This window comes from Microcebus murinus, chromosome 4 (assembly GCF_040939455.1).
Source record: "Microcebus murinus isolate Inina chromosome 4, M.murinus_Inina_mat1.0, whole genome shotgun sequence".
In the NCBI taxonomy this organism is placed as follows: Eukaryota; Metazoa; Chordata; class Mammalia; order Primates; family Cheirogaleidae; genus Microcebus; species Microcebus murinus.
In genome coordinates, this window is record NC_134107.1 from 41,438,204 (window position 1) to 41,461,400 (window position 23,197).

At 37.0% G+C, this 23,197-nt stretch overlaps 1 protein-coding gene across 2 annotated transcripts in view; it reads right to left on the minus strand.

The window, feature by feature from the left end:
* Nucleotides 1-15,049: 15,049 nt before the first annotated feature.
* The window catches only part of NELL1 (neural EGFL like 1), a 761,891-nt gene continuing 753,743 nt past the window's right edge, over nucleotides 15,050-23,197 (minus strand). For both annotated transcript variants that reach the window (XM_012735524.2, XM_012735523.2), the window contains 3 exons: nucleotides 19,826-20,002; nucleotides 17,392-17,616; nucleotides 15,050-15,838 (listed from right to left, as the gene is read on the minus strand). In XM_012735524.2, coding sequence (XP_012590978.1) covers nucleotides 15,788-15,838; nucleotides 17,392-17,616; nucleotides 19,826-20,002 — 453 coding nt within the window. In that variant the 3' untranslated portion in view covers nucleotides 15,050-15,787. The remainder of the gene's footprint in view (nucleotides 15,839-17,391; nucleotides 17,617-19,825; nucleotides 20,003-23,197) is intronic.

The following is a 23,197-nucleotide window of genomic DNA, read 5'->3' on the forward strand; positions in this document are numbered from 1 at the left end:
TGTCTTTTTTGGTAATAACGTGTTTTTTAAAAAAAAGCCTGGTTTTTCTCTATGCCTTTAAATGTTTTTAAATTGTTTCATATCTGGTCAAGTTGAGATTTTTAAGAACTTCATTTTTAATTTGTAATAAAAGTTCACAAACTTGATTTTTTGAAAAAAGTCAACAAACTGCAAGCACCTGTTAATAAAGGTCTTAAATAATTAAAAAAAAAAACAGCTGACCTGCATGGATGTTGTTAAAAAAATTAACAAAGGCCATGACCCTTTGCACGTGTTCTTGGAAATAAATACAGGGAGGACCTTAGCCGAGGAGGCCATTTTCTCCTTTAGATTTTGGTCTTTCTCCTCTCGGAACACTCTGTGTTTCAAGGAATCATTCATTCCTTCGCTACCGAGCTCAGGAGCGAAAAAATAGCGGCTAAGTGGCGATTCAGGAATCTGCGCCCAGCGAGCGTTTTTTGTCATCGGGACTGCAAGGCGCAATCATCCCGGTAAGGGACAGTCCCGCCCACTGCTTTGGGAAAGGGGCCGACGTGTGTAGTTTCAGAAGGGGATTTCTAATACTGGGCAGCACCTGACGAAAGATCGGCAAATTTATCTGTGCGCTTTGCAACAACTCTTAAAAGCTGCCCAGTGTTGCCGAGCCAAAAGCTTTACAACATCTCTTATGCGCAGGAGGACAACATTGCCCCTGGTTCCCAGATAAAGGCACGTTAGATTTAGAGCTCAGGGAACAAGTAGGGAAGATTTTTAGGAAGAATCTTAGGCAAGGGGTTCCGGTGCCTCTTGTTGCATTAACTACAGAGAGTCTGGTACAAACAGCGCTGCCTCCCTTGCATATTCCTGCGGATTCCGCTCCTCCTCCTCGCTGAGGTCCAGCTCTGCCGGAGGAACCTGCATCCTCTGCTGAGGAGCAGCAAGCGACCCTTGTAAAATTCCCAAATCCTGAGTCGTTCTCTCCACCATCGCCTTCTGCGGTTCAACAGGAGGAGCAGCTACGTCTTTCTCTGGGGATCTCTATGCCTCCCCTGGTAAACCATCCACTTTTTAACGTTGCCTACAAGAGGGCCCACTGCTCAGGTACATCCAATACAACCCACACCTTTAGGATGGACTACTAATTCGCCCATCTGGATGGAGCAGTGGCCCATTGAGCAGGATAAGCTAAAACATTTAAAATCTCTTGTCCAGTCCCAACTTAAAGCGGGACATACAGAACCTCCCCTGAGCCCATGGAACATTCCTGTATTCGTCATACCTAAAAAGAACAGTAAATGGCCTTTACTACAGGACCTAAGAGCTCTTGATGCTACTGTAGTCCCTGTGGGACCGCTACAATCTGGTCTTCCCCAGCTGTCCTTAATTAGAAGAGATTGGCCTTTGATTGTAATTGATTGTTTTTTCACAATTCTTTTAGCAAACTAAGACTGGGAAAGATTTGCATTTTCTGTTCCCACTTATAATAATGCCCACCCGGTCGACAGGTATCACTGGAAAGTCTTTCCACAAGGGTTGTTAAATAGTCCCACTGTTGGTCAATGTTATGTTCATCCAGACCTACTCCCTTCTCGGGGCCAGTTCCCATCCGTTGTCATCTATCACTATGTGTATGATGTATTAGCAGCTCTTGCTCAAGCAGAATTATTACTGTTTGCTCATGTACAAACATACACTGCCTGGTCGCCAATGGATGACCTCCCAACACCATTGTAAAGAGACACTGGATGAAGCTTACATCTTTCTCCTACTCACACCCCATCTCTAATTTTATACAAAAAAGGGGACATGTAGAGGTTGGACCTAGAAGGAATGGCTTAATGAAAAGAATGTGAGCAAGGTGAATGAAGGGTCAGGAGAAAACACCTGCCCAAAGTTGTTTGTTTGCTGAGTGCAAAGGTCAGCTGAAAACAGCTGACCTGTATGGAAGTTGTTAAAAAAAACAAAACACAAAATTAACGGCCCTGACCCTTTGCACGTGTCCTTAGAAATAAATTTGGAGAGGCCCTTAGCTGAGGAGGCCATTTTCTCCTTTAGATTTTGGCCTCTCCCCTTCTCTTGGAACACCGTGTTTTGAATAATCATTTGTTCCTTCCCTTGGAGCTCAGGAGCCAAAATGTAGCTGCAACAGTTACCGATGGCCATCCAAGGGAAAGGTGATCCTGTCTCTTCCAGAGTGTTCATATCTGTATTCTTTTTCACCAACCATATCTTGAAAAATAGATGCTTGATTTTTACTATACATGAGCAACATCTGTAGTTTGATTACAAATCAAAGAATTGAAAATGGAATTACAGATCAATCAAATGGTGGCAAATGGGCTCTTGAGACAAACTGGCTGATGGGCCATTTGTGGAACCGTTCTTTTGATGGTTCTCATATTCCTTTTCAGTTCTCCCCGTTTCTGTTTTCTGAGCTCCCTTTTCCTTCTGACTTCTGGGTAGGATGGATTAAAGGAAGGGATCAGTAGAAGACTGAAAAGTAGGAGGAGGGTAGAAATTCTTGTTCATTGCCACTCGATAGTGGCTGTGCTTTCCCTGTGACTCTAACTCTCACCAGGATACTTGTTGTTTGTGGCACCTATTCCAGCTGGGGCATTTCCACCTTCTCCCTTGGCCCTTACTCTGGTTTCTGTGCTTTGGTAACACTACCTCCTTGTTTTCTCAGAGTTTCCAACTGCTGCTCATCTCTGGTTTGCTCTCTCTGCTTAGCTTCAGAGCTCTTCGAACACATGTGTTACTAACCCCCTGTATTAAATTACCTCTGCATGAAAATTTGAAATACCTAACCTTGTTTCTGTTTTTTTTTTCTCTTTTTTCTTTTTTCTCCCTGAAACTCAGACTGAAACATTCAATGATCAACATAAAAGGCAGGAAGTGAGGTTGGGTAATTTAGTTGGAAAATAATCCATGTGAACAGAAGAAACAATTTTAAAGTGATTTTTCTAGCATGAGAAAAGGAAATGCATAAGCAGCTGAGTTGGTGAGTAGGAGGTTAACTCCTCTAGCAAATTCAAATCCCAGCTCTGCCTCTTAGGAACTCTACAAGCATAGGCAAATAATTTAACCTTTCTCTGCTTTGGTTTTCTCAATAGAAAAAATGTTAAAAATAGTAACGTTGTCATAGGTTATTGTGAACATGAAGTAAATTATCAGCAATGCCTAGCAAGTCATTAATAAATGTTAATTATAATTGCCCTCTACTTTAGTATCTTGATAATACTTAGGCTTTTCTTGACCATTTTAGGGTTGTTTAAGCAATAAATAGACAGTTATCTTAAGAAAGCTGTATTGAATGGAAAGATGGAGAAATGGATAAGCAAATGAATAATGATGTGAATGAATGGAAAAATGCATAAAAGAATGAACAAATGAACACCTAAAGTGACTCATTAAAGGCAAAATAAATGAATACACTTCCTGTTCAGAGACAGTCTTAGGAATACAATTAGTTCTCGAAGTTCCCTCTTTTTTCTTTATACTCAGAAGAGAGTCTGGAGAGATTATATATACCTAGTCTGCTTACACCTTCCTTGAATAAATTTTTGCTCTACTTTTTCTCCAGTGCTTCCACTTACTCAAAGACACATCTTATAATTTCACTGACACGATTCTATTAGAGCCTTCACAGCCTTAGAAACCCAAAGCAGCAAGGATAAGATGACAGAGGCCAAAGTAGGAAGAGTGTACTGTAAAGGGTCTTGGTCAATGTTTATACTGGGATCACCTAGTCTCTGTCCCCTCCCCCTACAGTAATGTTGCTATTTCTCCAAGTGAGTTTGACTTACCAGTCTGTAGACTTCCTGGCTCCTTTATTCCTAAAGATGTAATATAAAATTCCAGGGTTCTTAACACCTTTGTGGCAGGTGCTAATGGGCCATGAATTTGTGAAAACTGAAATTTTTCTTATTAATCCCAGAACTGGATTAGCAAAATATTTTCCCCTATTGATTATTTAAATGTTCTGTATTTTGGCATATTGGTCTCTGCCTCACCCTTCAAACTATTTCTTACCATTTTCCTCTATCTCCCATTTCACAATGACATCAGTATATCAGTAGGAAGTCACCTATAGGTGCTATATCATATCACCTCTCCATAAAGTTTCTTATGCTGTTCCCATCTCCTGGAATACTCTTTAGTCTTCCCCTAAATATTTACATTTCAATTCAGGCTGCAGGGCTTTGCTTATAAATTTTCCCCCCAAAGTATGGGTTAGGTGCTGCTTTTTCTCCCTTACCATCTTATGGTGACCTCTATCGCAACTCTTAGCACATTGTTTTTATATTCTTTATAACCCTTTATAAATTTTATGCTACTTGAAAACAAGGGCCAGTATTTTATTCTTTTCCTTCCCTAGCTGTGGAAGGAAACCCACACAGTGGGTGCACAATAAATATTTGGGGGTTTAAACCAGGTCAACATGTGAGCCAAAGAACTTAGCCCCAGAGATTCAATCTACAATTTTTCCCCTTTGCTCTAAATAATTTAAATAATTGTTTTTGTTCTAAATTGTTTTTGTTCTAAATTATCTAGATAATTGTATTTGGAAAGGATAATTGCAACTTTTCTTGCCTGCTGTTTTAATACCATGTGAGTTGCTTCCTCTCCCCCAAAGAATATTATAATGTCTACACTTTATCTAATTGCATTTTTGATGCTGGCCCCCATACTCGGGAATGAAAAGAATAATCGTTTATTTTTCACCTTAACACAATGAGTACTAGAATCTGAGTGGGGTAGGAAATGACTCACATATTTCTATCACTCATAGACCACCTTTGTTCTGAACACTTGGGTTTTGATTTTTAATCTCTCCACTATATAGTTCAGTTTTGGGAACTCAGTAAATACTGGCAGATTTGGCTTGATTAGACAACTCCACAAAAGACCACTTGAAAGCTCTCATGAACAAGAACACATGGTGGGAACCAGGGGTGGGTTTGGTGAAGCCAACCTAGTAGGAGAAATTTGAGCCCATTTTCTCAGTCTTCTCTATGACTTGAAAAATTCTTTTTTTTCTCTTTTTAATCAATACATTTTATTGTGTATATTCAAGATTTACAACATGTTATAGAATACATAAGATGGAAAAATGATTATTATATTAGCGAAGCTGATTGACATACTATCTCTCTCACTTTCTTGATGACAAGAGAAGCTAAAATCTACTTATCTAACAAAAATCTCTGCTGCAATGCAGAGTTATTAACTATAGTCCTCATGTTGTACATTAGATCTCTAGACTTGTTCATCCTTACCTATCTGCTACTCTGCATTTGACTTACATCTCCCTATTTCCTGCGTTCCCGCCCCCCAACCCTGCCTGCCTATAACCAGTCCTTTATTCCTTTGGATATTTGACCTTTTATTATTTTTAGACTCCACATATAAGTGAGATCATACAATATTTTTTCTATTTCACTCGATATAATGTCCATTCATGTTGCAGCAAATGACAGGATCTCCTAACATTTTAAGGATGAATAATATTCCATTATGTGTGTGTGTGTGTGGCTATCTTACATTTCATTATTGATTCATCCATAGATGGACAATTAGGTTGTTTCCATATCTCGGTTATGAATAATGTTGAACACATGGGAGTGCAGATATCTTTGAGGTGATGATTTCATCTCCTTTGATTATATATTCAGAAGTGAAATTGTTGGATTATATAGTATAAATAGTTCTATTTTTAAATTTTTAGGAAACTCCTCACTGCTTTTCCATAATGACTATACCAATTTACTTCCCCACCAACAATGTGCTGGGGTTCCCTTTTCTCTTGCCAATATTTTTTGTGTCTTCTCCTTTTGGTAATAGCTATCCTAATGGATGTGAGGTGATATCTCATAGTGGTTAATTTGCATTTCCCTGATGATTAGTGATGTTGATCATCTTTGTATATATCTGTTTGCCAGTTTTATGTCTTTGGAGAAATGTCTGTTCAAGTCCTTTGGTCATTTAAAAAATTTTTTTTAAATTTTATTTCAGCATATTATTGGGGTATAAATGTTTAGGTTATGTATATCGCCTTTGTCCCACCCCAGTCATAGCTTTAAGCATATCCATCCCCCCAGACAGTGTGCACTGCACCCATTAGCCATAAATATACGCTTCCCCTTCCCCCACCTGCCCAATTCCTGATAAATGTTATTACTTATATATGTACTTAAGTGATGATCACTTAAAACCAATTTGGTGAGTACATGTGCTTTGCTCTTGCTTTAATTAGATTGTCTCTTAATATTTTAAAAATGCTGCCAAATATATTTATTCAGAAATTCCCCCCTTTTCCTAACTGCATAGGAATAAGGAACTCTGCACGTGTGTTTCAAAGGAAAATGTTTCTTCTCTTGCAAGTTTTCCAAGGGAAACAATACCCAGCCTTTTCAGCAGCCTAATATTTATCAGATCAAATGACTTCAAATTACTCAGCTGATCTTTACCATTGGATTTCGGTCTTTTGGCCAGTATGTAATCATTTCCAATCATTATCTACTTGCTCAAAACTGCATGTCTATAATATACCCCTTTATCATCATTCCACTTGTTCATACAGCCTGACAGCAGAATTCAAGTGCTAAAGGATTTTAAGATTTACCCAGCTTGTTAGCAGTTCTTTATCCTTTTAGAACTGCCCGCCCCCGTCAATGCACCTTCCTATCTTGAACTTGCTCATTCATCTTGGAGGGGGGAAAAAGGGATAAGCTGTGGATTTGCTTGATGTCTCACCAATAAGGCTAAGATATTTTGAACTCTAAAGAAAGCCTGACCCAACCCCTAGTCAGTGATTTATGTAGTTGCCTTACAGAACAAGGCAAGAGGGAGCAGGGAATCATAAGGGGTCAATATGAGGGGGAAAAAAATTAAAAAAAAACTTTTAATAACTATCATTCATTAACCATCTGTGAAGTTTATGTATTTAATAAAGTATCACTTAATCTTATTAATATAAAAGCATTCAAGGTATGTGTACTTACTTCCTTTTTAATTTAATAAATAAGGATATTGACATTTAGGCAAGTTAGTAACTTATTCACAATTGACCCAACTGAGAGGTAGTGAAACTGGGATTCAAATCCAGCTTTCTCTGGCTCCAAGACTTTTGCTCTTTTCACTTTATCATGTGTTTTCCAGATACAGTTTTCTCTCATTCACCTTCCACTTGTCACTTTATTCTTCAGTCTCTGTAGTACAGGTGGCTTTATTCATGTGCCTCACTGTGGCACCAAAAGCATGTCCTGAGACTTCATTCCCATGCCCCAAACTCTATTACACACCACCAACATTAAACTGTATAAGGATTCTAACCCAGAACCAGAAAATAGTCAATCTCAACCAATGCCACTTATTTATGTCTGTGGTTGCTGCTTACTCACCCCCTATAATCCTGCTGACTGTCCCAGTTGTGCTGCGAGATCTTCAGGAATGTAGGGCTAGTCTGGTCTCAACTGTCGTCGGACGGCACACCAATCACTGCTTGTACTCTGATTCCTCAAGATCTTTAAATAGCTCATAGAGTCCTTGCCCTAAACATTATCAAAATGAATACTCGGCTTTAGAATTGAGTTTCTTTTTCTTGGCAATGTCTTTTTTCAATGTAATGCTGTGTACTGTAGTCTTTCTTCTGGAAGTGGTGTGTATTTCCTCTAAATGCTTGTAACATTGTTTTCTGTACCTTGCTGTGTTCATTCCAGTGTTCCCACATAACATTATCTGAAGTAAGTGTCCAGTAAAATAAACAATGTCTAGCATAAATATAAATTCATAAGAGACTTAAAGCATAAGCATGAACCATAGGCAATGGATTTCCTTACACTGAAGAAAGTTCTTTGAACAAGATGTGTGCAGGTGCTTAGTGGGGGAAATTCTCAGGACATCCATCACAAATCCCACCATCTTTTGTTTTTGTGCTCCAAAGCTTGAGCCAAATATACTGACCTGTTTTCACTTCTGAGCCACTTCGTACTTTCTGTTTCTCACTTTTGCTAGCGTGCATCACTTGGGCTGCTCACAGAGGCCAGTTGGGCCTTTTTTCTTGGTCTTAGTTCCTCAGCTTCACTCTTAAATTTTGTCTTTTTCACAATATATCATTTTTCATGCTCAACAGTGGACATTTTTAGTAGTTTTGTCCATTGCAGAGTGAAAGTGATTTCTCATATTTTCTAAGATCGCTATGTAAAGTGACTAGAAAGATAAATATCTCCACTGAAAAGCAATGTGATTGAACCATCTAGATCCAGAGTAGAGACATAGATGATGAACAAGCTTCTGCCAGGCACTGGACAGCTGGATGCATTTCACAGCTCACAATGCAACCCTACTCTTGAGAACAAATGAAGAGTCACAGGTCTGTGAGAAAGCAGCAGCACGATGGTTGCAGACAGCTGAATGTAATTACCCACCTCATCCACAATGTGAAAGTGAAAATTAACAGCCGTTGAATCATGGGGCGAGAGGGTCTTTCCAGCCATGCATGTGCCAGGCACATAGTATTTCATCGAATGCAACATAGCAAAATCCTACTGAGAATTATAGTAAAAATGGTGAATACTGCAAGAACCAGAATGCATCCCAGATTTTCTGCAACTCAGCCCAAACCACTCACCCTGACCTACGAAGATCTCTAATCTTCATTCATCCCTCAGTGTACATTCTCTTTTCCAGCCTACCTCTTCCAGGTCTTTGCCTGGGGCAGCTACCCTGTTTTTATAATATTTCTAGGCAATGTCAAGTCTTTCTCTTTACATTTTCCACAGCAATTCTATATAGCTTAAGCTTTAGAATACAGAATCTCTGCTCACAGCTGTGTGTTACAAAGCAAAGTCATTTGCTCATTCTCTCATCAGTAAAATGTGCATTATTTCTGACTTTTAGCAGTATTTTAAGTATGAAATCAGACACTAGTATAATGCTTAATACAGTTTCTATCAGGCAATAAAGTAGTTCTATTAGTCTTCTTCAGTTCTAAGAACACAGAGCCTGTGTGAGTTGCCATTAAACATTGAATTGATTATTAATTCAAGTGTAGTTTTAGCATCCACTACCCGAATACAAAATGACCAATTTCTTCAAAATGCCCAAAGATGACTTATTTGAAACTCTTTTTGAATGAAATGGAGTAATGAGTAAATTATAAACTATAGAGATTGTAAGTTCATGAAATTACTTGCGTAATCAAGAGATGACCATTGCTATGGCATAGTGCCATCAGGTATGCTATCGAGTTGTTCTTATCTTGGTGGACAAAGGGAGATATTTGTAACAGATGCTCAAACAGGCTAAAAGAGTATAGGTCTCAAGCTTTCTCTGGAATGCTGTCATGGTGAGGAAAACCTGAAATTGTCTTTGAAAGGAGAATTCATAAAGCTTTATGGATCCAATTGAAATTCCAGATAAATATCTGATTGACTAATTTTGTCATATGGTCAGGAAGTCTTTTTTAGAAAGAGAAAGGAGCACTTAGCTCAACTTTCTTCTTCTGAATTTTTGCACTCTGTGCTAGACTGTGAATGGATATCACATACTAAAATGTATAAAATGGCAATAAACCTCATCAATCGCTTCTTAATTTTTATTATTCCCTCATTAATTCCATCTAGGGTTTGATCCTTTGAGACCTGAAATTCAAGTTTCTCTAGAAAACAAGAAATTCTGTAATGGAGAAGTTCTAGCATATATGCCTTTTGTACCCTTTGGATAGAAGGGCATCTTACCTGCATGGGAGTGAGACTTGTACAGACATGTATCTACTCCAGTGTGTAAATGAGGCTTTTATAGAAAGGAACAATCATATCTCTTCAATACAGGATGGGATTAAATGATTTTTAGTTTTCATAATCAACGTATAGTCAGCTAAATGGTGCCCCCCCCCAAAAAAAAATTATGTCCAAGTCCTAATCCCCAGAACCTGTGAATATTACCTTATTTGGGCAAAAAGGATCTTTGCAGATGTAATTAAGTTAAGGATTTTGAAATGAGGAAGATACTCTTGAATTATTGAGTGGGCCCTAAATCCAATGACAATTATCCTTGGACACACAAGGAGACAATATGACCACAGTGGCAGAGATTGGAGTGATGTGTCCACAAGCCAAGGATTAAGTAGAGCCATCTGAAGCTGGAAGAGGCAAAAAAGGATTCTCCCCTAGAGCCTCTGAAGGGAGCTTGACCCTTCTGACACCTTAATTTCAGACTTCTGGACTCCAGAACTGTGAGAGAATAAATTTTTTGTTTTAAGATACCAGGTATATGATAATATGTTACAGCAGCCACAGGAAACAAATATAGGAAACACAGGCTAGTTTTAATTCTGATATTCTTCACATCACATAGGGGTCCCTTCTCATTCACTTCAATTACAAAATGTTTTAGGTCTGCTTTACCTGTCCGTATTCTCTGTATTTTTTTTCTCATGAATAAAAACAGGAATGGCAAGTACTCCTTTCTCAGACTGCAATGACTAAGATGCTCTGTTGTTAGTAAGAAATTACTCTATAGTTTTCTTTCTTCACCTCTGCTGAGCACACTTTGAGTCTGCCAGCAGGTCACATCCTTTCTGTCATCTTATCCTGCCTGGGCTTCCCTTTCCTGCTTTGCTTGGTCTGGTTGTGCATCAGAGGGAGGTTAGAACAGGAAAGATGTAGGTCCAACTGTCTTGTTCTTCTACCAAGCTGGCATGAAATTTAATCATCATAGAGCACTTGTGTGAATTAATACATATTTGTTTGGGCAATGAGTAGTTTTGATAAAGACTAAATCATTTCAATCTTAAACCTTTTAAATTAGTATATCCTACAAATGCACCATTTTTTTTTTTCAGAAGTAGAAATATTTATGGTGACTGATGATGTCTTCTAATAGGTAGGATGCTGACGTTCCACTCAGTTAAGCAAGTGTTCTCATTCTTGCAGAACTGAACTAATCAGTAGAAACATCAACATTCATACTTTACAAAGGCAGACACAGAACACACTGAGGAAATTCTAGGGTTTAGGTACCAATAAATGCCATATGATTAAAGTGAATGAAAAAAAGTGGGAAGGGATGAAGTTAGAGTAGGGAGAAAAGCAATTGATTTACTAACCTATAACATTTGAAGGAGTATTTGATAACTTCTACAGTTTCTGATGACTCTAAATCAGAAGTCTATGACAAATTACCTCAATAAAATTTCCTTCTCTTTAAAAATAAGTTAACAAATGTAGATATTGAAAAGTTGCTGCAAATTAGGTAAATATCATTTTTTTCTGAGAACCTAAATTAGTTCTATCTAAAAGGTTTGCATTATCTGGTGGACACAATCTCAGAGTTGAATACTACATTCCAGCGTTGTTGTAGCACTGGTGGCTGCTACTATTCCAGATTAAGCAAACATATTCTCTTCCTTCTCAGTGCTCCATTACCCTATAGTACAAGGTGACATCATAATTTTGAACTACCCAACTGATTATGATTCTAATGGGCAAGAACAAAGAAATCAAATAAGGGTACTGGTGAGGCAATAAATAGATGTAAAGATTCAATTTTCATAAGTATTCTTTGAATTTATTTCTGGATATGCCACATCCTCTTTATTGCTTTGTGATAATCCAATTAGAAATTTAAGTTTTAATGGAAAAGAGAATGTTATTTTTTTCTTATGGTCTCCCTGGGTACGTAACATTCATTAAAAAGTAATTAAGCAGGAATTAATTGATAACTTAAATAGATTGCATAAATGTGAGTGGATAAAAATGTAGGTAAGTAAATGCTTAATGCTTTAATAACTTTCCATTGATCTTAGAATAGAAATGTGACTATGGCCTTAACATGACTGTGGCCTGTAACATCTGGCTGCAGCCTACCTTTCCAGCCTCATCTAATTTTCCCCTTCACCTGTTGGCCTCTGGCTCCACTCATGACCTTCAATGTACCAAGCCTCTTTCTACTCTGCAGCTTTTGCAATTATTTATTTTACCTGGAAAAGGTATCCCTATAGCACTTTACATGCATGGTTATTTCTCATTCGCTAGGTCACAGCTTGTCCATCAGCCCCTTAAGTCTTCCTTGATCACCTCACTATATATAAAGCGGGCTTCTCCAGTTCCTCTCCAATTTATCACTATGCAATTCTTTCCTAGTACTAATATAGCCTGTTGTTATATTGCTATATTGTAGTTATTTTCTAGCTTATTGTCAGCCTTTTACACTTAAGGCTATATAAACACCATAAACATAGACCAATTTTGTCTTATTCATCTGTGTTTGCAGAGCCTACCACATTGCCACTGAATTAATGAAACAATAAGGGGTGAATGAGTAATAGAAAACAGGATACCTCTTCTCTATATATGGATACATATATACCTATATACATCTATATGTGTATAAGATTATATCTCAATGCCAGATTTCATTGTATTCTAAGGGGTTTGTGTATGTGTGTGTATTTTAATCTTAAGTAAAGAAGTAGTTGCATTTGTAAACTGACTTAACATTTCCAATTATTTTTCTAGGAAGCATGAGATTGAGTAATTGGGTAAATGGCTTATTGCTATTGTGGGCTTAGCTATGCTATTTGGTCTTTTAATTTGAATGTTTCACAGAATCCATTATCAGAATTTTCATAAATCTGTATCACGACCAGGAGGGACATGGAACACAGAGAAAATAACAAATACTGTACCTCATTCCTGATGTTCTTTTAATGTCATCCATTTAGGAGTAAGAAAAGCCCACTTGAAATTGAAATGTGCAAAACACATTTGGAATCTTTAGCTGGATGGCATAGGGAAAATAGTGTAGTTGTGTGGTGAGAGGTCTATGACTAGTTGTGAACTTGAGGCAAGTCCCTTACCCAGTCTGAGTGCCAGCTTATTTGTAAAAGTGAAGGTGAGAAGTTAGGTCAAGGGCTTTGCAACAGTGCTCTGCTGAAAGCTGAGAGTTGCGGTAGTGTATGTGAAGGGGTTCCAGTTCTCCAACCCCATTTTAGTCAGAGAAGCTCTGCTTTTATCCAAATTTTATACTGAAGCATTGGATAAATTTTGATTTTTTTTTTTTTTTTTTTAAAACCAGCTCTTACGCTTAGGAAAGTTTGAAAACCACTAGAGTGGATTATTTGCAATATCCTATGACAAATTTTTGATACTATGAAAATAAATTGATGAGTATTAGATGACCAATGTATCCAAATCAAGAGAATTTAGAAAACATTTATATGTGAAGCAGAAATAAAAAGATGATTTATAAAGAATTATAATTGAGCTCTACTTATCATTAGAGTCTGAATTATATTTCTTTCTCAGCTTTGTAAAGTTTGTTCTAAATTTCTTTTGGCTCTGAAATGGTGGTTCCATTAAATTTCCATTGAAGTTACAAATATCAGAACAATTGAGTCTCTGTTCCAAAGTTTCTTCAGTGGAGTCATTTGTGTTTCCTTGATCAATAAGTTCAATAGCACAATCTTTTTGCCAGTGCTAGCATAGGAATGACTTTGATACATAGGCAAAAGAAAAGTGCTTTTTCCGCATTCAGCTTCAATTTTGGTCTCAAGGTATTTCTTAGACAATAACACCAAATGTTTGTCTAGCGTTTTATAGCTAAATGTGGAATCTGTAGAAATGGCAAACCACCTCAAATGTTGAAGATCTTTCAATATTTGAAAGATTTAATTGAACACCTACTCTAGAAGGTACCATGCTAGATGCTAGAAAATGAAGACTGTACAGTTAGTGTATAGCCTAACCTATGACCTATAGCCTATTGTAACCATAATACAAAGAAAATATATCTTAAAAGTCCCTAACAGTGATACAAGCACAGACCTATAAGGTTTGGAGGAGGGGAAGGTCTAGGAATATATATATATATATGCATGTTACATATGAATATATAAAATATGTTATATATGTGTGCTTTAGGATTCATATGAATATTCATGTACAACTTATATATAATACCATATTATATATATTCATATGCAACCTAGAAGAAATGAATGAGGCAAAGCTGTGGATAAAAATATGTACCTAGTTTATGTGTAGAAATTTCATCTTCCTTCATAGTCTACTCTCTTTAACCAAAATGCTTTCACAGTATTAGTAATGGGATTTGACACATGGGATCATAGTTTGCCAGTCCCTAACATATACAGTCATAAATGATTCTTATAAATATCTTTGTTTTATTCAATGAAAATTGAAAGGTTTTATTTTTAATGGAACTGTCATAAATATTTTTGAAAAATAATTTTTAAATATTCTACTCCATGGCTTCATTTAAGAAATTAAAATGAAATAGAAATATTTCTAATTTACCACATTATATCATTCTTTGTCAAATGTAGTATTTAAATGCTGTTATCATAATTCAATGCATGAAATTAATTTCATGTAGTGAACTCCATCCTCACAAACTATCAACTTATTATCTCCATTGGACAAATATAAATGAATAATAGTGGTCTGAACTTGTAATTTTGAATTAATAATGCTAATATTTGAGATTTAAATTATAAGTCTATCACAACTGACTTAATAAGTTAGGTCTTCTTAGATGTTGGGGAGTAAATGAGAATCCATGAACCAACTTGATTCAGAATATGATAAATTCACGAGCTTTAGGTATCACAATCCACTAAGATGTGATTTACCTAAAACTACAAGCTAAGCTTGAATTTCCAGCTAGGATAAAATGTCATTTGCACATTTTATTCATTTTGTATAACTTAGTAACTGCCAACTCTTAAAAATATGGTAGTGGCTCAAGTGGAAATATTCACTCTTCTAAAATAACTACTGAGCATACAAATAGGTTTTCTTAAAGGTGTCTCCTTCATCTATATGAGAGACAACATGGCTTAGCGGAAAATAGCACTAAAGAGGAATTAGGGGACTTGATTACCAGCCCCAACATACTGTAAATCAAGTAGCTCTGAACATATTGGTTGACTAGAACTCCTTAATTCATGCTTTTGCAATGTAAAGGTAATATTATTCACCTGTATTATAACTTATATGAATTATCATAGAAGTGCTTTGTAAGTTATTAAATATTATATAAAACTAATGTAAGGAAAATTTTGCTTTTAAAGCCAAGAAAGGCTTAAGCATTGCTGTTTCTAAATTATGGGTTAAGATTATTTTTTATTTTCTATTTTTTTTTTTTGCAAGAGGGAGGAACAATCCTTTCCAAAAGAATTATTTGTTTGTGGTCCTTCCCTTATCATAATTGCTTTCAGCTGTTTAGGTCGAACAAGTGGTCATCTAAGTGTGTTCAACAGTTTGAAATATAAGTATGATGCATTTGGATTCTACGCACATATTTTCATCAATACATTTTACAGGGATCTCAATACTAAGTATGCAGTGGATGGGACAAAATCACAACAGGCAACTTTATTTTTAGAATTTGATCCAAAATCAAGAAAAAAATAAAAGGAGCCGAGTTTATATTATGTTAGTACACAAAATAAACCAAAAATACATCAACATTTACCATGGGATCATTTAAATGTATTTGCAAATGATCTGATAAGGGAAATGTGATTTACAACACGGGGAACATCTTTTAACAACCATAGACTTAAATGTACTGCACGGTAGGTCACCTAGACTAGGTTAGCAAGAATGAGCAAAGTGGTAGGTCCAAAAGGCAACCCCCAAACACCTTCCTCAGATGGAGACTTTGGTAATTGTCTGTGGTTAAAAAACAAAAAAAGAGCAAAACCACCAACTCCTCTTCTTCATTATGTTGGATGGTCATTTTGTCCATTTTTCTCCCCCGATGAGTCCATTTAAATGCTTCAGTTATTTTGAAGACACTCCAGATCAACAGAACAGCAGACTCTCCCATTCTGTACATCAAAGACACAAGTGTTAGCCAATTGAGACACAGAATATAAATCAATTAGCAGTCTGCAATTTTTATATTCAAAATGATCTTCAGCATTTTAAAATAAACTCTAAGAATTCTATAGAAAAAATGACTAGAAAAATGCTAGAGAAAGAGTAGAAGGAAAGGGAAGGACTGATAGACTCTTCAGGGTCCCTCTGGCTGGCATTCTGCTCCTAGTGCAATTTTCTGCTCTGCTTGTATTCCATCCATGCTTGGGAAACCTCCCTGGGATTTCCAAGTTTTCATACAACTTATTTGCTGGTCTTATTCCAAATGAGATTCTTTCCAAAAATAAATCCCTGAAAGATGACAAGTTGCCATTTTTAAAATGAATCAAAAGTACTCAAAATCTGAAGGCAAAACCAAGATGGGTTCTAGAAAGGTATGCATATTAAGTAGGGATAAATACAAAGTCTCTCATGGTGACTATGAAGGGCATAGTGTATGTTTAGATGTGTACATTCTCAGAAATTCACTAAAAATCAATTTCATATAAAATATATTTTTATAACTCTCTTTAATGAATCTCAAACATGACATCAAAGAAATAACATTAAATAACTCAGGTTTCCATATCTATCTCCTGGTTATTTGGTTTTCTATGGCTGAAGGATCAGATGCTACCATGGCTCTTTCACTGTATAAAGTCTGATATGATCCTTTTTCTATTGGTCCTGCATCTTAAGCTGTTACTTTACAGGAAAAAAAAAATCCACATTTATAATAGGCATAAAGAGGCAAGTTGGGAACCTTCCACTGATGCCTGAAGCTGAGCCAGGGTTTAATGGGACCAAGTAGACTCGTATTTTTAACGTGCTTAATCAAGGGAATCTTAAACAGATGTTTTGGCAGAGAATTTGATACTAACCATTGCTCCAAATAGGCATATAGTCATGAGCTTTGAAAGGGGGAGAGGGGTCAGTTTTTAATCTTAAAGACATAGGATGTCTCATGGGCACTCCTCCAAAAAGACAGGATAATCACAATTAATCAAATGCTGGATCAAGAGCTGCAGGTCACCACCTTAGGCAGTCTGATAATTAAAGCAAACAACTTCACAGAGCACTTTCCCCCCTAACATTGATAGTCATATAAAAGCACTTAGCAAAATTTTTAGCTTGAAAGAAGGTAGCTAATTTGCCTTGCCTGCCTGCCTGCCTTCTTTCCTCCTGCCTTCTTCCTTTTCCTTTCTTTCTTTTTCTTTTTCTTTTTTTTTTAAATATGCCATTCGAAATAGCTTAAATCGGCCAAAGCTGGGCCTAGAGTCAGTTGTTAAAATTCTGTAGTTTAAAGGCAAAGGAGATTATTCCATGCTACTTTAGGGATTTGCCTTCACACAAGGTACAGCTATGCTCCAATTAGACATATTAACCTCCTAGGAGAAGTAAATGCCTGCCTCTTTTTCGACCATGCCACATGGAACTGTGCATTCAGAAACACCAGGAGGGGACCACCTGCACGTGTTCTCTTGCAATTGTTGGAGGCCTCACTATCCCCAGGACATCTAATTACCTTGCATTTACAGGTTGTGCAGGGGGATCCGGCCATTGTCCACAATGAGCCGCTAAGCCTTGAAACACCGTAGCTGTCCAGGCAAGTTTTTCTGATGTCATAGGTGATGTTATCAGCCAGGCAGGGGTCACTGACACAGTGGGGACAACACTCCCCTTCTGAGATGGCTGTGTACTCACAGCTCAATTTGGGGCAAGCGAGTGGCCAGCAGTCTACTTCTCCCTCCTGTGGAGAGAAAGCCAAAAATGCCTCATCATTGTTCCTGTGAATAATTTTATTCCCCAAGTTACAGAAGGGAAAAGAGCACAGTAATTCTCATCACTCTCCTCACTGAATTTTTTTAGTTAACACCATTGAGGGTGCAATACACCTCCTCCTTGAAGACCTACTATAGGTATTGCTTCCTTCAGGACGCTTTTGCCATTTTTCTATACTGCAGTCCACAGAAAGAGTTAGGTCTGCTTCTTTGTGTGCCAAATACAGCCTGTAATTTTGATCATGATACTTATGATTATATAATTATCAGTACAATTCTTAAGTTTTGAGCTTTCAGGCTATGGGCCTCTTTCCCTCCCTAATGCATGGCACACTTTTGGTCAATAAAGGCTAATAAAATGAATACATAAATGGTACAATACTGGCTACAACGCAAAGAGAAATTAATTTTTCTTAAGGTCAATAGCAGAACTTGAAGCACTGTACCATTTCGATCAAATGTAAAGTTGAGGTTGGGCAATATCAGGAGAACCATTTCAAAATGGTTTGAGTGTAACAGGTGGCTAACGGACTTTATATATTACAGCTCAAATGGAGCCTCTATGTATCTCAGCATCTGGCCCAGTGGCTCCATTAAGCTGCCCATGATAGAACCGTTTCCCTCTGCAGCCTTTCCTTCTCCTATTGTGACACTCATAATTATTCATGGTAACTGTTGTTTAATTGTTCAGCTTCACAAGACTCTGAGCTATCTGCAGAGATAGATCTGCAGAGATGTCTATCTTGCATACCATATTATCATCCAGAATTTGGCACATGCAAACTCTTGATAAATATTCATTAAATATGACCTGCATTATTCTCAAGTAAGTCTTAAGTTATGTGTTCAAGAGCTTCAGTTTTTCTAGGACATATTCACCTTAGGGGCTGGGGATGGAAGAGGATATACTTTTGAAATTCTATGAAAATTTCATGCATAAAATTAATACAAGTTCTTCTGACAGCCTGATTGGCTTCTTGGGAAAGAAATTCAATTTTCCAGACTGTGACATGGAAACTAATTCCATAGTTATGTTAGATTTATTTGTTTTTGGATAGGAGTTTGAAAAACTGGCTATAATTTCATCTGAGTTATATTCTCAGTAGTAGGAATGATTAAGAAAGATGCATTCTTTTAAGATTATCTGCACATTCACCTTGAGATTTTAGAAGATTTGATAGAAATTTAGAGCACAATTTCTCTGAATTATTGTTTTTATATGCTAGCCATAGACTTGAATCATTCATTTCAGCAAATGTTAAACTATGGACACACAGCTAATAGTTTCCATTAGAAGTCAACTCAGGTACAATGTGCCATAGTTGTGACCTTACAAATGGAACATCACACTCACTATGACAATATGTCTTAAAAGTCTTCCCATCCTTAGGAATCTTTGTGGTATAATTTGAAACAAAAAGAACCAGGTCCAGACATTAAGCCTTTTTCTCTGGACTTTCTCAAATGTGATTGTACTGTTAGTATCTCTATAATCTTCATTTTTTGTGTGAACACTTAGCATCCGAACAGATTTTTCAAAGTAGAAAATAAAAACAATTGTAGCTGCCACGTACTAAGTACCTTCTATGTACCAAGAACTTCATTTGCCCTTCACATACATTCTGTAATCTTCATGAAAGCCCTATGAAATAGGTACTCATACACCTGGGTACATGTGAGGAAAAGAATGATCAGTGAAATGCTAGGACTTGCCCAAGTTAATCATACAGAACTAGCATGTGGGAAGATCAGGATTGGATTCTAGGTCTTTTATTAAATCTATGATATTTCTACTATATTCTCATATTAAAACCTTTTAGAGTTATGTTACAAGAGATATAAAATTTGACTCTATAGGACTATAAGTGACAGTCAAAATTTTGAAAATTTTCTATCTTGCAGGCGTTTTTCTTAGTCTGGAGTTCCTAAAAAGTAGCAGCTGTAAATAATCATCACTTGGGTCGAATCTGTCCCATAAATATGTTCTTTTTGTCCTGCACAGTGTTTTAAATACAATCTGAATGTCTTTAGCCAGAGCATATGCCCCTTAGTTAGCCACAGGCCCCTCAGCTCCCTGCATAGTACTATGGACAGCTGGGAACTAGAGCCCACGAGCAGCTGAGATTGTAACCCCTTGCAGAGTAAAGGGACAGCAGTTTCTAAAAGAAGCCAACATACCAGACACCGACACTGCTGGCAGCTATGGGTCCAATTGTCTCCACTTCGGTAGAGCTTGTGTCCATTTTGATCTAAACACTGACTTGTGACCCTAGTGTCACACTCTGGGCAACAGAAAAGGTCAGCGCTTGGATTCTGGCAATCACAAGCTGTCCGTCGGCAGAATATCTTCCCGTCCTGTTGAGAAGTGAGGTTAAGGAGGCTTCATCATTAGGGAAATGATGGATAGCCATGCTATGAAAACTAAACCTTATAAACACTTTACAGAGCACAGAGGAAAGATTTCTTAGAGTCTTCGTTGTCCCCTGGCCACCTCCCATTTTGTTCAAAACAAGCATGCTTGTGCACTCATGCAAACACTCTTTCCCTGACCTTTCCTGAAATGTAGCCCAAGTAAAATGGAGACATTTCTAAGTTTAACAAAGAAGTCAGTAGGTCCTTTGAAAATTTTTTTCTAAATATGTCCTGAAAATCATACATCTAAGTAAAAATAACTAAGCAGCTAAAATGCATATTATTGAAAACTCATTTGAGTAGAAAATCCCACTACTGTATTTTTCTAGTTCATAATGATACCACCTAACATGTTCAAATGCATTTATCTAATTACATCCCTGTCCTTATACCGGAAGAAAGTCTGATTATACTTTTGTTACAGAAAAATTAACTGAGACCCATGGAAGATAAGTGAGTTATTTAAGATCACACAGGTAGCAGTTCTCGAAGCAGCATCACCAGGTCTTAAGGTTTCAAAATAATTGTTCTTCTATAAGACAGCCTTTAGGCTATTACAGGGGGTTACATTCAGGTGCCACCTTCCACCTTGAAGTGGTTCCCCAAATTGTAGGCACAGTACAATTTCTGGAGCATTGGCCCCAAGGACTCAGTTATAAAGAATTGAAGGTCAACAGTATTAGACATTTTGCAATGTCTTATTTATACGTCTGTTGCTCACAGTAACTTCCTGCCTTAGACAATGATGAAGCTGAAAATGTAAGACAAGATCTGTAGTCACCATTTATAGGTATAACTGCTTTGCCCAATATTTACAAAGATTACAAGAATCTTGAGGCTGGAAGGTACCTTAAAGGACACATAACCAAACCTCTTGAACTATACTTGAATCCTCTTTACGGCAACCATATTCAAAAGTCATCAAGCCTATGCTTGAAGCTCTCTAGTCTTGAACTCATCAATATGGATAACATTCTAAGTGTGCATCTCTGTGCATACTGTCTTTTATTTCAGCATATTATGGGGGTACAAATGTTTAGGTTATGTATATCGCCCTTGCTCCACCCAGTCAGAGATTCAATTGTGTCCATCCCCCAGACGGTGTGCATCAAGCTCATTATGTATGTATATTCCCATCCTCTCCTCCCTACTCCCATCTGCCCAACACCTGAGGAATGTTATTGCTATATGTCTTAATGTTGAAAATTGCACTACTTGTTACCTCTATCCATTGATCTTAACTCATACCCTTGATCATCACAGAACTCCCAACACCTTCTGTCACATTTCAACTCTTTGGTTCTTAGACAATAGCTCTTAGGTATTCACTGAGTTGTCTCATCTTTGTGTTAAACATCTCTAATTTCTCAACTAGCCAGCCCCATACTTTGTAATCTTTTCACTGTCATTGTTGACTTCAACAGTTTTGAGTATTCTTTGACATCATCGGTCATAAACTGAAGACTTACCTTGTGCCATGCATTGTGTAAAATCCTTTATATGCATTCACATTTAATCCTGATAATTCCTGGAATAGAAATTTATATCTCCTTTTCTCAGATGAGGTAGCTGAGAGTTAGAGAACTAAATATACTTCTTCAGTAATGGTCTTCTAACACAGAGTGAACTGAGTCTCATGGTCACCACATTTTAAGTGCTGTGCTTTATTTCATGCAGACTTATTTCAATAAAGTCATGTGCCACATAACAGCATTTTGGTCAATGACAGACTACATATATGATGGTGGTCCCATAAGATCAAAAGGGAGCTTAAAAATCCCTATCACCTGGAGACATTGTAGCCATGGTGTAGTAAGAGGTGTTACATGTTTGTGATGATGATGGTGTAAACAAACCTGTCTGCTACCAGTTGTGTGAACGTATAGCACACACAATTATGTTCAGTACATAATACTCGATAATAAATGACTATTACTGGTTTATGTATTTAGTATACTATATTTTTAATCCTTATTTTAGAGTATATTCCTTTTACTTATATTTTAAAAAAAAATTAACTGTAAAACAGCCTCCAACAGGTCCTACAGGAGGTATTCCAGAAGAAAGCATTGCTTTTTTGGGAATGACAGCTTCATGCATGTTACTGCCCCTGAAGACCTTCCAGTGGGACAAGATGTGGAGGTGGAAGAGAGTGATATTGATAATCCTGATCCTGTGTAGGTCTAGGCTAATGTATGTGTGTAAACTGTCTTTGTTAAAAATGAAGCATAAAACAAAAATTTATAAATACAGAAAAACTTACATAATAAAAACACAAATATTTTGTACATCTGTATAATTGTATTTTAAGCTGTATTACCAAAAAAAGTCAAAAGTTAAAGTCAGTTTATAAAGTGAAAAAGTTAGTGAACTACAGTAAATTTATTATTGAAGAATTTTTTTATAAATTTAGCATAGCCTAAATGTATAGTATTTATGAAGTCTACAGTAGTGTACAGTAATGTCCTGGGCCTTCACATTCACTCACCACTTACTCACTGCAGAGCAACTTCCAGCCCTGCAAGATCCATTCATGGTTTAAGTGCCTATGTACTTACCATGTGTAAATAGCAATAGGCTATACCATATAGCCTAGGTGTGCAGTAGGCTATACTATTTATGTTTGTGTAAGCACATTCTCATGATGTTTGCACAATGATGAAATCGCTGAGCAACTTGTTTCTCAGAGTGCATCCTCGTCGTAAAGCAATGCATGCCTGTATTTACTTTCTTACTTTGGTTATATCGTAGTGTTGACTTATATTGAGCTTTATGAAGACTAAAATCTCATTAAGCCCTATCCCACCTTGTGCAGTTGGTTGTTTAGGGGCAGCAAGTATATAACTTGATGTTTATTTCTTTCGCATTTCACCTCCCTTGCCTGTCACAACGTTTTCTAACTGCCTTTCTGTCATCCACCAAAGACCACCCTCCTTCACAACTTACTGACATCTTCAAACTTGATGGACCTGCCCTCAGGGACTTCATCTACTTCGTAACAACAATGAATAATCAGGCAGGGCTTGCTGTGAGACATAGTGTCAGCTAAAGAGGAAACCTTTAAAAACTTTACATTCTTTATGGAGAATGGAAAGGAGACAGGTGGGCTATCTATGTAGTAACAAGTTGAAAAATGCA